Source organism: Schistocerca piceifrons, chromosome 1 (genome assembly GCF_021461385.2).
Source record: "Schistocerca piceifrons isolate TAMUIC-IGC-003096 chromosome 1, iqSchPice1.1, whole genome shotgun sequence".
In the NCBI taxonomy this organism is placed as follows: Eukaryota; Metazoa; Arthropoda; class Insecta; order Orthoptera; family Acrididae; genus Schistocerca; species Schistocerca piceifrons.
In genome coordinates, this window is record NC_060138.1 from 299,182,040 (window position 1) to 299,197,272 (window position 15,233).

Consider the following 15,233-nt stretch of genomic DNA (forward strand, 5'->3'; position numbering starts at 1 on the left):
TCCCATGATAATTTCTTCCCTGATCCATTTATTTGTTTTACTGTTTCTGATATGAATCTATCAGTTACACTCTGAACAAAATTTATTTTTTGAATGATTTTAACATTAAGAGTTCATGTCTGAGTAGTGTAAGGCAGTACTAGTAATACACATTGATTATGCATTTGCCACGTCAGACACAAGCTTAGTTTTGAAGACCCTATTTAGCAAGCTCAAAGCAAATGATGTGTTATGATATATATATATATACATATATATATATATATACCATATCTCAGAGTGAGAAATTCATTCTGATATGACATGCTTAAGCCGTTTGTCACCATTGTTGTTCAACAGTCTGCAAGCTTAAAATGCCTGACATAAATGAATAGCCTCAGTTGTGTTTCAGATGATAATTATAATTATTTAATTTAGGAAGTGTGTTTGCACGTAGGAAGTGGCAAGTTATCTTAACCTGTGAAACTTTTGTAAAAACAGTATTAACTGAATTTCATAAACAGCTCCTTTTTACAACTTCTACTGCCCCCTCCCTTTTTCATCACACCATTATACAAACAGATATGTCTCCACAGCACATAACTATATTAGAAACATCTCTTACACATAGATTCTAAGAAAGCTGCTATTCTCTTTTCCATTAGTCCCTATCTGACTTTTCATTTGCTCTTACCATCAGTGTCCTTTTCTTCTTTGTGTCAGTAAAGATGTTTTCCACACAATGGTTTGGCTGTTGGGCAACTTAACGTAAACAAGATGTTAATTCTGGTATTTATGATATTGCTATATTTAGTGTATGATGTTCTTTTTTCTGTGTGAATGTGCTTTGTTACCTTTTCAACATTTTTCTAATATTCACATATTGTTTTAATTTTTTCAGACAGTAAAAAATGAAGTTAATGTTCCATGCCTGAAGAATTTTGTTGAAATGCTTTATTCCCAGACTCTTGACATGTGCACAAAATCAAAACACCGTTTAGCTATTTTTCCATTGGTTACATGTTTGCTGTGTGTCAGTCAGAAGATATTTTTTCTTCAAAACTGGCATTATTTTTTAGCCATGTGCCTGTCTCATTTGAAAAATCGTGATCCCAAGATGTGTAGAGTTGCCCTTGGTAAGTTTACAAATATTATGAGGCTAACCTGTTCCATTACTTTTTGTAGCATTCATGATAATTATTGTTCTATAGATACTGGATTAAGTTAGTTAATTAAGTCATGCTTTTTTGTAACAATTTAACATACCCATCAGAGATGGTCACAGTTACTCCAAAGTTTGTATTTGTAAGTCATTTGTGTTGCTGTATCACATGTGTGATAGTAGTAGATAATAATAGCTCCATTCAATAACTTTTAGAAACTGTATATCATGACATACAAGACAGCAAAGTATTGTGGACTGTTGCACTCTAGCATCCCAGAAGCCTGGTGCATATGCAGCAATCACAAAAGTTCTTATTAATTAATGTCTTGCGTCATTTCTTGTGAACTAGTTGGCCATGGAACAAGATCATTATGACAAATCCTTCACTGCTCAAGCTGTACTCCAAAATGGTCCCCAACATTCTATGCAAAGGGTATTGAGACCTATCATCTAGAAACACTATCATTCTTAGATAAGTTGACTAATCTTCAATGCCATATAATACAGAAAGTGTGTTCAGTTTCTTCTCAAATATGATAATGTGCCAACAAACTATTGAAGATTGCATCTTAACATGGTTAAAACAACTTGGATTTCAACACTGAACAAACTTTGAAAGTTCTTAGAGTTCGAAACCACTTTGTAGAGTAGGAGAGGAAAATAAAACAGAGTGTATAAAACTATTTTGAGTTTTGACACTTTTAATTTTGACATGACGTTGCACGATGTACACATAGTTTCTATTTATATTGCTTATGCAGTAATGGTATCTGTGAATGAATGTTGTTGAGAAAATGAAACTGGCCATCTACTGTGCAGAAAATGAATAACTTGTCAAACTTAAGTTAGTTATGACCATATTCCACAAAAATAGAACAAGGTGTGATAAACCAAGGAAATTTAGAAATGTATTAAGCAACAGCCTCCCTACTGCCTTGTTGCAAAGCATATTCTGTTACAGTGTAATGTTTGTTAATACTATGAATTCATTTGCTGTGTGCTTTCATTTTTGTAGAATGGTTTATGATGGTCATATTAGTGTGAAAAGGTACATGTAAAATTCATTTAACTTATGTGAGTGAATGATCTTAGCACTTTATGAGGTTGAGAAACTGTTTGAGAGAACTAGTAAGTGTTGTAATAGGGATCTCCAGGGGACTAGGCTGTGACCTATTGCACATTTCATACTTTTTATTGTTCTGTTATTGATCAGTTTCTATATTTTGTTTGATGAAGGAACTGGAGGTCTCAGAAGTGGGCTTTCATTTATTTGTAATAAGCAGAAAATCTCTTTTCAGTTAATTTTTTTCTCATTTTTTTCATGCGAACAGTTCTTCCAACCCTCCCACTTGCCTTTTTCTCATCTGTGCATGGTGACATGACGTAAAACTAACAATGAAGGATGTAAAGGAACAGAATGTTTGTTTCAGAATCACTGTACCGACTACTATGGGTGTACATGATTAGAATAAAATGTGAAAGCAACTCAGCCACACAGTCCCGTCTTCAGAGTATAGTTAATTCTCTGTTTCCAAAAGGATCAAAAGCTGTTGTTCCACGAGACACTCCACTAAATATTTTTGTAAAAATTATACAGTTCATAGCACAGGTAAAAAGTAATAAATTAAGAATTATTACTTATAGTTTCCATATGTTTTTATACTTTTCAATTAATTTTGTTGGCTTATTTCTACCATTTAAGGAACGTTTGGATTTTGCAATGAGGGAAATAGTCTTTGACTTACTCTCAGTTGGCAGACCAATCAAAATTATTTTGACACCAGAAAGAATGAGTATTGGCCTTAGAGCATTCTTGGTTGTTGCGGACAGCTTAGAACAAAAAGAAGGTGAACCACCAATGCCCCGTACTATGGGAGTCCTACCATCTGGAAACACACTTCGTGTCAAAAAAACGTATCTGAACAAGGTAATGTGCCTCTTTTTATCTCAGTGAATATCAAATTTTAAGAAAGTAAAGTCATATTCTTCAACTGCTGAGATTGCTTTCGTTCTGTTTATGGCTAAAATTAATAATCTGCTTCATTTGTGGAAAACTGTTGACCCTGTAATTTGTATTTTAACCCATACTTTGATGTAATGATAGTAATTATGCTGCTTCTCCACATTACAGATGCTAACTGAGGATACTGCTCGAACAATAGGAATGTCTTCTTATTTTCCACATGTTCGACGAGTCTTTGTTGATATTCTACGTGCTCTTGATGTTCATTACGGTCGTCCGTTAATGATGACAAGTACTCAGAATGTGAATAAGGTAAATGTATTAATATATATTTTTTTTTTGTATTTGGGAAAAGACAACATATAATGTTTATTTTAAGGGAGTACTGTAATCATTGACTGTTGTTAAAATAAAAATAAGTGTGTAAGTTACACCACAAATCTATCTCCTCAACTAGGTAAAGCTATTAATGTTCACTGTCAGAGTCTGCAGATGCCCATAAATGTTACAATAGTGTGTATGTATATGTATGAAAGATATTGTGTATCTAAGAGTGAAATGCTCATTTTGTAGTAAAAGAGAGCAAAAGTTAGTGTGACTTTTCTTTGTAGGATCAAGTACCATGAAGCTGTTTTCCAGCTACAGTGTGGGAAGGAGGAGTGGTGTCCTTCAGAACTTTGTCCTAGGTATCAGATCCATGGTGGTCACATTATACAGGAAGCTAGGCAAACTTTATCAACATTGGAGTCATTGGAAAGAAGTATTAACTCAGTAGCATAAGGATAGAGTAAGGAACCAGCTGTTCTCCATTTTTAAGAATCATCCTCTTGTTTGCACAGAGTTTTATGGAAATCATGTGAAACCTAAACTAGGGCGGCCTTACCTCAACTTTGAATATAGATCTACAACTTAACCATTGCTACCTGACTCTGTCACACCATACAGAACACACAAATTACAAGATGACATGAACATTAAAGAGATATCATAGCAAATATGTTTCATTTCAGGGGTTTTCAGTGGTAAACAAAACATGCAGTTAATTTATTTAAATTAAGATTCAGATGTTATTTGTGTATTACAAGTGATCCAGCATAAATGCAGCAAATATACAGCACAGTTTATAAACTAGAAAAATACTTGTGTGTGCTACTGCATTGTCCCAATACCAAAGAAATTAAGGAAATTAAGACAGAAGGGGTACAGGGTACTCTCCCTTGCTGATTTTTTTTATTGATTAGCTTACTTCTGTATCACAACTTTAAGACAAATGCTGTTGTCTTTCCTCACAATCTTGAAGATTTTGAAAGAGACATGAAAGTATCTGAAGTTTAATATGAGTTGGAACTGGTGTTCTTAAATGTCACCAAATGGCTAAATCATTATTATGATTAAGTCTATTAGAAATGCCAAATTGAAAGGTTGAACTTAATCTTGTAATTATTGGTATCCACCTCCTTTTTCCTTTAGAAACACTATAGTATTGATCAGTAACTTTGGCACCTTTTCAGAAGATTTATTTTGTGGAACCACCCTACATTTCGTCATAGTATTTAATATCGTCACTACTACAATTTTTGGAAACGCTCATTTCAGATAGTATACTGTGAGTTAACTCTTGATATTGTGTGACGCTGCTTGACATATCAAGGGAGACCTTTCTTTAGGAATTGCATATATGACTTCATGGTGTTTGTATAAACCTCATCAACTATCCATTTGTTCCATCTTTTATGTGTCTGTTAGATGAACTGCTATTGACTTTGGTGACTATCAACCAGAACCAAACAAGGTAGCACAACAGATAGTACATTGAAATCACATTTGGAAGTAATGGGGTTTAAATCTCCATCATCCAATCCAAATGTAAGTTTTCTGTGGTTTTTTCAAAATCATTTGACAATAATTCCTTTGATAAAGGTGCAGCAAATTTCACTGCTCATCCTTGTTGTATCTGAACTTGGGATCTCTCTCTAATGAGCTAGCTGTCAATGGGTCATTACATCCTTCTTTTCCTTATTTCCTTTTAGAAACCAGACACCAAAGTCTGGAAGTGGCTTTGTTGGGATTGGGAGCAGAAGTGTTGTGTGTAATGGGGCTAGGACTGTGCTGCTGTCAGGTGTAGTAAATGACCCTCTTGACAACTTCCATCAGTGGGAATATAAGCAAATGAGGAGAAAATTAGTTAAAGTATGTACATGTGCTGTGCTGTCTTCTGACATAAAGGATTAAGGCTATTAACAACGGGGAAAAAAGAACCCCCCATTGCATTCAGAAGATTATATGTTCAAGAAATAGAAGAAACAGGTACAGCTGAATTGAAAAGTGGGATAAAATACATCTTTCATTAGATTTGTTTATGGTGTTACCTTGAGTTGAAAGATACTGAAACTGCAGACAAAGAACTTTACATCACTGTGAGTTGTACAAAATGTCACAACACCTCTGTGGTATTTTGCAGCTCTTGCACCAGGTGACTAATGTGCATCTGCTATGAAAGAGAGAGGTAACAATAGAATGATAGATAGAGCTGAAAAGAAAGAAGAAAGGGCTACGAGGTGACAAATTTCTGGCTTCAGGGCAACAGAATCCTTCGAGATGTATGGAAAACACTTAAAATGGCTGCTGTCAGGAGACTTGTTTAGGTGGAATGTAACTAAATTGCTGCCAAAATTGTTGTTGGTCTTCCAGACGTTTATCAGTGTGTAATGGAAATATGGATAGGACTCTTTATAATAGGGGTGATTCTAGTTCATAGAGAACAGTAACAAACAGATATGGCAAGTATATTTTGCAGGTAGATAGCTTGGTAAAAACTTAATAGACAACAAAAGAAAATTTTATTAGAGCATCAAATAAAATGTAACAATATTACATCAATGTGAGCTGTAAATGGAATTTGTGTGCCTTTTTACAGGAACCTGATGAGATGATCACAGGAGAACGCAAACCTCGCATTGATCTATTTAGAACGTGCGTGGCAGCAGTTCCCCGCTTGATTCCAGATGGCATGACAGGTGGTGAACTTGTTGATTTGTTGTCAAGACTTACCGTGCATATGGATGAAGAGCTCCGAGGTCTAGCATACCAAAGCCTCCAGACTTTGGTATTAGCTTTTTCAGACTGGAGACAAGATGTGATATACGGTCTGTTATTGAATATGGTTTTTTTATTATTTTGTTTTTTGTTTTGTGAAAGAAAATAAAGCTTGTTTCCACATCCTATTATATAGCTTTGCTAACTAAAAATGTCATTAAACAATTATTAAGAAAGGTGTGTGTGTGTGTGTGTGTGTGTGTGTGTGTGTGTGTGTGTGTGTGTGTGTGTGTAATTTTAATTTATATTCTTATTGTTATTTTTGCATGCCCATATAAATCTGCTATTCATGTCAGGTGTCACTGGTGTAATGTTGCACGTGCACGACATACCTGGTGATGGTGGTCAGTGATTGGGCTGCCCTAGTACCGTATTTACTCAAATCTAAGCCGCTCTTTTTTTCCTGTTTTTGTGATCCAAAAAACCGCCTGCGGCTTAGAATCAAGTGCAAAGTAAGCGGAAGTTCTGAAAAATGTTGGTAGGTGCCGCCACAACTAACTTCTGCCGTCGAATATATGTAGCGCTACACAAGCATGCTTTGCAGGCACAAAGATAAATACTGGCGCCAAAACCTCTGCGTCAGTAAATAAATTTAAAAGAAAGGTGGAAGACGAGCTTTTTTCTCTGCCCTGAGTTTCGACCACTGCATTTTCATACGTTATCCAAAGAAGTAAATACAAATTCCGTATTGTTCATCTTCGAATGTAGCAGCATTTCAATGTACTACAAAAATCCGACTGGCAAGACTGTTTGGGATGTTTGTCAATATGGCCAAGTCTACGTTCCGAAATAAAATAAATAAATAGGAACTTCTGTGAAATGTGAATCACATGCAGTATTCTCTTCACCATAAGAATAATATGAATATAAACATTTTGCCATGTATTGTTTCGTGTTTGCTGCTATCTCATTTAAATCCTGTCTGCCTAATAAACTACGAAACTAGAGTGAGACAACAGCAAACGCGGAAGAATATACATATCATGTCATGTTTATATTCGTATTATTCTTGTGCCTAGTAGTGATACAGTCAGAAATGAAGCATGGTAGTTGACTAGGTTTTTAAATCTAAGATGACTCTAATTTCTGTGCAGAATGTAATGTACTAAAGAAGCGCTGCAAAGATTTTCAAATGGAGAAAATTTTTCGCTAAACTCTCGTTCAGAACATATTCTATCATACGCCATCTGTTATTTGGTTCTTGTTGATCATTATCAAAGAAAGCAGCAGTGTAGGTAACAACAAATAGCAGTCTCTTGCCATTGTTTCACTAATGAGACGATTCCTCTCCGGCAGTAGCATGCACAAAAGCAAGCCATGCCGCGAGCGGCAACAGGCCGTAAACACTCAATATCAGAATGCAACAAACAATGCATGACACAGTACAGTAATGCATTTTCAACTTAGAGTGACGTAAACACCTATAACAAAGAGAACGGCTTTTATCAGATCAAAGAAAAATAAGCAATCAATTCAAACCAGACAAAGCACGTGAAAAAGGAAGGGTACCTGTATAAATACGGACGCAGCCCCTGACGCATAGCAATGGCTACCCGGCAAAGCTTAACTGCTAAGCTTACGATTCAAACCAAACTACTGTAGATGTATCGTCATTCATTTGACCTAATTGTGTCTCATATTACAATGGACCAACTTTGTTTTGATTTGGAGGTGCGGCCTAAAACTTTTCTCTCCCCTTGAATTTCGAGTCTCAAATTTCAGGTGCGGCTTTTATTCGGGAAATTTTTTTTTCTTGATATCGAGTCTCATTTTTCAGGTGCGGCTTAGATTCTAGTGCGGCTAAGGTTCGAGTAAATACGGTAGCCAGCACACTGTTTTGGTGTCAGTATGCAGTCTGCTTGCTGTAGTGGTCCGACTTATGTCCGCTGTGGGCGGTCGGTGTAGTAACCAGCAGGTTACTATATTCTTTCTTCCCTGTAAGGGGGAAGATCAGCCATTGCCATTGATGACATTGCTACTGAAAAAGACATCCATGATGTCTGTTGTGGTGCTGGGGGCAGTGCGATAAGTTCCCTGTCTGACCAGACTGGTGCATGCAGTTGAAAGTGAGTGGGATGAGGGCATCCCCACCACCCATGGACCCCGTGGCAACTGATGGATAGAACTGGCGATGGGGGCAGGAGCCATCTGGATTATTGGTGTCCTCACTGAAGGGTGCCAGCATGGACAGTGATGATGGTAGACTGGAGAGGAGCAGCTCTGGCAACAGAAACCCAATTTCCATTCCCACTGATGATGACATTTACTCAGCTCAGTGGGAGGTGCTTTCACTGGATGTGGGAAGCAAACCTGCTCTCAGTGCTGATGAAACCCTGATCATTGTGATAGGCAGATGTGACCAGGCCTGCCCAACCCCCAGAGTGGCCAATGAGTGAATGAAGCATTGGGCCTCTGGCCTGAGGAGGGGGCCCTGCACCCATTCTGGTGTGCAGCTAGTTTTGGTGGTGTGCCACAAGTCAATCTTTGGTGCAAATCGTGAAGAGGCTGGCTGTGGACAAGGGATAGAATCCAGTGAGGAGGCTGTCCAAATGCCTTGGCCCAGTCTGGTGTACTGGACGGGAATGTCAACAAAGCTGGTGCCGCTGGGGGACGCTGCCCAGCATCAAGAGGTAGAGTAGTGTCTGCAGCTGGTTGCTGTGCAGAAACTTGGCAGGGCTTGTGATCCCCATTGGCGTCATCCTGTAAGAGCTTTAAAAAAAAAGTGAGTGTCTGTTTGGCCAGGAAATCTTCTACATACTTGCGCAGCTATGTCTTAAATATTTGGAGAAGGCATTTCACCTCGCCATTGTGAATGGAAGGCAGATGCTATGATGTTGCAAATGCCATTCTGTGTACAGAAGTCCTTGAAAGATTGTGTCACAAACTGATGACCATTGTCCGAAATCAGGGTGTAAGATAAGCATCTATGGAGAATATCTTCGACAGGGCCTTCACAGTCACCTCCATTGTTGCAGATGGGAAACAAACAACATAAGGAAAAGGAGAAAAAGCATCAATTGCCAATAACCAGAAGTGTCCAAAAAATGACCAATAAATCAATGTAGACTCTTTCCCAAGGCTGTCAAGGAGCTGGCCATGGCAAAAAAAGAAACAGTCCACAGTCCATGGCACTGCCTGCTGACCCAAACACCTCCCAATTGATGGCCTTCCTAAACACAACGGGGCATGCCAAAAGTTTTGTGTGAGAGGTTTCTCAGTGACCATGATGTAATAAGCAGAGAACTTCCTGCCACAGAACTGCTGGAACCACGATACAGGAAGTGAACCATTCTGCTGACAGCAGACTAACGCCATCTGAAAGGGAGAGGTGGTGGCACAGTGCATAAAATGTGGGTCTGATGCCTGGCCCAACAGACAGTTCGGCCATCCATGTTGTGTCATGTCTATGACCTGTTGGAGCACCGGATCCACCACCGCAACAGAGGCAGTACAGGAATTTTTTATGGGCAAGGCATCTGCCATGTGCCTCACCTCCATATCTGCTTGAAAACAGAGCAGTGCCTCATGGTCAAATGAGTGCTTATGGCCCTTGGAGAGCTAAGACAGAGCATCTATTATCACATATTGTGGCATGGAATGAAAATGAATCTCATAATTGTGCTAGGACACAAACAGAGGCCAACCTTGAAGATGATGAGTGATTTTGTTCTGCAAGGATGCAGACAAACATAACAGGGAAACCAAGGCCTTACGGTCAGTAATTAAAAAATCTTTGCACCATACAAGAATATACCCGAGAATAAAGTTGCAGAACCAAGTTGATTTTTTTCAACACAAAGGCAGTAGGCTGTTCAGAGTCATCTGAATGATGATAGGCAAGGACTGCCTCCCACCCTGTACTGGGATGCGTCCATGGCCGGGACCAGATGCTTCCTGGGTTGAAATATTGCGAGACATGGCACAGAACAGGTACTATCCTTAAGCTACACAAAAGCACACTCACAGGCTGCAGACCAACCAAAAGGAGCAGTTTTCCGAAGCAACAGATGTAATGGTTGGGCAAGAGCGACTGCTCTCAGAATAAACTTGTAATAGGGCACCACTTTGCCAGAATGTCTGGCGTTCTCATTGATTAGGCAGACAGAACAAAGCTGCAATGATGGCAACATGTTGTTCCATGAGGTGCATGCCCTGCCATGAAATTTCATCACCCAAATAAACACTGGAAGGCTAAAGAAATGAGATTACAGTTGAAGCCTGTGGTCTGTAGAACAGTAAACAAAAAACAATTACATATGTGATCCTCCATGGTAGCACCTGTCACAATAGTATCATGAAGACAGTTGATCCAATGATGGACAACCTTTGTAACCAGTTCTCAAAAAAACGTTGAAAGATGGAAGGCACACTAGCGAACATCAGCTGTTGATACTGATAAAAGCCAAAAGGCATATTAATGACAAGCAACTGTTTTAATGCTTGGTCCAATGGAATCTGAAGGTAGACTTCAAGCAACTCAATTTTTAAAAAGAATGACCCTCAACCAATATTATGAGCAATTCCTCCGGGCGAGGCAGGGGGTGAGTGCCTATGAGTGGCTATGCATTAACAGTGGCCTTGAAAGAGCTGCAGCTGACTTGACAGATTCTTTATGATCACTAAGGGTGTAGCCAATTCACTTGAGAGAATTGGTTTAATCAGTCCCAATGATATTAAGTGACCCAGTTTCATGTTAACCCGGTTGTATAAACCTGCTGGCACCAGCCATGCCCAAAAAAAAGTGAGGTCGGATAAAGAGTTAGTTGGTGATGTGTGCCTGAAATTGTTTGTAACCATGGAGCAAACAGATGGAAAAACATGGAACACAAGTAATCTGATTTGTGATAAGGCACTTGGTCTGTCACCAGCTGTTTGTTGTAGCTTACCAAACGACACTCGACACATGCTAATGGTGGGGAACCTAGCCTGGTGTACATCTGTGAGTTGAGTAGGAACATGGCAGCCCCCATGTTGATTTTTAGGATTAATGGCTCATCCATTATCTGCACTTCAATGAAAAGTTTGTTCTGGCCTGTGGAGGAAGTGGCTGTTGCTATTCCTGCTGCCGATAACATGTTTGTCTGCATCAGTTGGGTTGTCTTGTGTGTACTATAAATACCTCTTCTTCCCCCATGTGCTAGGCTCCATTATCTCAGTCATGAATTTATTTTTCTGTTAGTGTACTTTTTATTCCAGGCTTCAATAGGACAAAGGTTAAAAATAAATGTGACTATTAGGGAGGATTTTAGATGCTATAAGCATTGTTTATTTTTCAGCATAATAATACTCACCATGCTGACTGATATATTTCTCATAGTGGTGTACAAGCTTCACTGTTCTCTCTTGAAAAGAAGGTTGCGGTCATTCTTTCAAACCACTTTATCATAATACCTTCAGTTCCACTGTTGAGATAAAACATCATCAGTTCAACCATATTCTCATATCTGGAAAAAGCAGAATGTTATTTGGTGATCAGTCCCAGTGTAATCATTGAAGTTGTTGAAATGATACAGCATTACGTAGCTGGGTGTTGCTGTATAATAGAATGACATCTGATGACAGTCTTCAGTTCTACGGTTGCATGATCTTGTGGAGCATTCTGTGATGTGTCTGATGCTTTGTGATTCTCTGCAGTAATGTCATGGAGATTGTTGCTTATCCCACTTGTCTAAAAACCTGTGCACATCTGCCATGTCGGGTCCTAATTCTGTTTGGCAGTGACCATGTTTTGCATGGCAAGTCAAATCCTGGTGGTTTTTTGGTGACATAGGGCATATTATTACACACATCAAAAAAAGTTTTGCATCATCCCGGTTCCCAGAAGACCCGAAGATAGACATTGACTGTGGATATTGTACCACAGACACAGTTCCTTTGACTGTTCAGAGATGTCACTAAACCCACCCAAAGATGTAAACATCCGTACATGAGCAGCACCTATTAGATGGAGGGGGTTCGACAGCCAGTCAGTTCCAGTCATTCCACCAGGAAGGAGGTACACGGCTCGTGTTGTCTTTAGCTCAACCATGTTTAGATGGTCAATACCGCAGTTTGATTGCATCCATATTTTTACTTTGTGCCAGGTAGGGCTCTCAACAAGGGAAGTGACCAGGCGTCTTGGAGTGAACCAAAGCAATGTTGTTCGGACATGGAGGAGATACAGGGAGAGACAGGAACTGTTGATGACATGCCTTGCTCAGGCCACCCAAGGGTTACTACTGGAGTGGATGACCACTACCTATGGATTATGGCTTGGAGGAACCCTGACAGCAACACCACCATGTTGAATAATGCTCTTCATGCAGCCACAGGACAACGTTGTGTTATGACTCAAACTGTACGCAATAGGCTGCATGATGCGCAACTTCACTCCCAGTGTCCACAGTGAGGTCCAGCTTTGCAACCAAGTCACCATGCAGTGCAGTACAGATGGGCCCAACAATATGCCGAATGGATTGCTCAGCATTCTCTTCACCGATGAGTGTCGCATATGCCTTCAACCAGACAATCGTCGGAGACATGTTTGGAGGAAACCCAGTCAGGCTGAATGCCTTAGACACACTGTCCACGAGTGCAGCAAGGTGGAGGTTCCCTGATATTTTGGGGTGGCATTATGTGTGCCCAACGTATGCCGCTGGTGGTCATGGAAGGCGCCGTAACAGCTGTACAATACATGAATGCCGCACTCCAACCGATAGTGCAACCATATTGGCAGCATATTGGCGAGGTATTAGTCTTCACAGACGACTATTCGTGTCCCCATCATGCACATCTTGTGAATGACTTCCTTCAGGACAACGACATCGCCCGACTAGAGTGGCCAGCATGTTCTCCAGACATGAACCCTATCAAACATGCCTGGGATAGATGGAAAAGGGCTGTTTATGGATGATGTGATCCACCAACTACTCTGAAGGATCTATGCCATATCACCGTTGAGGAGTGGGACAATCTGGACCAACAGTGCTGAGATGAACTTGTGGATAGCATGCCACGACGAATACAGGCATGCATCAATGCAAGAGGACGTACTACTAGGTGCTAAAGGTTCCAGTGTGTGTGGCAATCTGGACCACCACCTCTTAAGGTCTCACTGTATGGTGGTACAACATGCAACGTGTGGTTTTCATGAGCAATAAGAAGGGTGGAAACGATGTTTATGTTGATCTCTGTCCCAATTTTCTGTGCAGCTTTCGGAACTCTTGGAACTGCTGTTATCAAGTCAGTTCGTAAGCCCAAGTGTTAATGAAGGTTACATCATCTCCCACAGCAAACCTTACAGTTTTTATTGTTGGACGTCTATAACAGAATCAGTTATGGTTTGCATCATTCATCTGTAGATTTTTATAGCCATGATTTTCTTTTTCATGATTTGTGAGAGCATATATGCTTCATACTTAATGGGATGGACTGTGGCCTAGCATTGATAGCCATTTTGTAGGAGTTCTTTTGATAACAACAGCAGTAACTCTCATGGTGTTATTTAGCTGGATATATAATTTGTGTGTGTGTGTGTGTGTGTGTGTGTGTGTGTGTGTGTGTGTGTTTGTGTGTGTGTTTGTGTGTGTGTGTGTGTGTGTGTGTGTGGCAAACTGGGACACAATATTCAGTAACTGAGAAGACAAGGTCCAGAACATAGGGATGTATGGTGGGTGCCAATGCTCCCCAGGTTATACCATATAGCTTTTGGATGGTGATGTCTTTTGTTTCTTGTTTTCAGTTCTTCAACTGTTTATGTTAGATGCTCTGTGAATGATAGAGTTTTATCAAGGGTACTTCAGTCTTTTATTGTAAGTGTAGTGTTTTCACACTGCATGTTAGGTTTTCTTGTAGCAAGTTTATTATTTAGAGGGAAGTAGGCAAACTCCCTTTTGGTGGCATTTGGCTGCAGTCTCCATTTGCAAAAGTACTTCCTCATTACTTCTAGGTCCTCTGTTTTGATTTCTTGTTACTGTTACGTTGCATGGGTCTTTGGCTTCTTCCTCTCTGCCTGTGAAATGGTAGCACCAGTGGAAGTTAAAAACAAATAGCTATTAATTTAAAATAAATATTGACTTATGGTTGTGTGCATTCATTTACTGTAATAACTGGTACTTTATGAGAAACAGATGTGGAAATGTCATTCTTTGTGTCAGTCCAAAATGTCAAATGACACAGTTATTTTAACTGAATCTTACTTTTGAACATTTGCACCACATCCACAATGCAAGTGCATGTGCTCCAAAGCATGCTTTTTCAGGGTAAACATTCTGCTATCCTCTGTATTGCTTCATACCTCTCTTTATTCACAAGTGCATTCCAAATGGTTCCTATGCAAGCTTATGTGCAACTCCTGCATAGAATTATGAATTCTAAATCAGAAGTTCAAGATATTTGCTCTAGCACAAAATTCAGAATATGATTTTAGTTTTAATTGATACATTCAGATATTTAGAGCGTGATAGCCATATTTACTAATGTTTTTTTGAGTTTCTATAGGTTGACCATTACCTTTAAAATATTTCCTCAGGTTTTACACAGTTTCTTGCAAGAGATGTTCAGGACACATTTCCTCAGCTAATGGACAATGGCTTAAGAATGCTCCTGCAGCTGCTAACAAGCTGGAAAAATGCCCTGACACCAAACACACTAGCTCTGGTCCGCACTACAAAGGAAGGGTGTTCAGGAACTGAAGTAACACGGGTAGGAATGCGTGACTTAGGTGGTGGAGCAAAGAAGACAGAACATGGGGTAAGGAGAATAACACAACCATTAATTTTTCTTAAAAACTGGAAGTACTGTCACCTGTATAATTGGTTATTATTTTAACTTTAAAATATCTGACACATAATCTACAGGTATATCTTTAGGGGCACTTCTGTTTCAATGTCAGACAAGACACCCATTGGTAAAAACCATCTACATTTTCTTCACATTACTGAATAGTAAAGGACTAGGAAAGAAAATACGGTTAGCCATGTGACAACATATGCATACACAGAAATAAAAACTAGTAGAGGTGTGAATTTCCAGTACTGGAAAGTTCTTTCT

At 39.4% G+C, this 15,233-nt stretch overlaps 1 protein-coding gene across 1 annotated transcript in view; it reads left to right on the top strand.

The window, feature by feature from the left end:
- The window catches only part of LOC124780415 (protein furry), a 1,170,709-nt gene that overhangs the window by 61,249 nt on the left and 1,094,227 nt on the right, over positions 1 to 15,233 (top strand). Inside the window, exons 10-15 of the mRNA XM_047253778.1 lie at positions 881 to 1,115; positions 2,575 to 2,753; positions 2,847 to 3,071; positions 3,276 to 3,419; positions 6,025 to 6,253; positions 14,713 to 14,933. Coding sequence (XP_047109734.1) covers positions 881 to 1,115; positions 2,575 to 2,753; positions 2,847 to 3,071; positions 3,276 to 3,419; positions 6,025 to 6,253; positions 14,713 to 14,933 — 1,233 coding nt within the window. The remainder of the gene's footprint in view (positions 1 to 880; positions 1,116 to 2,574; positions 2,754 to 2,846; positions 3,072 to 3,275; positions 3,420 to 6,024; positions 6,254 to 14,712; positions 14,934 to 15,233) is intronic.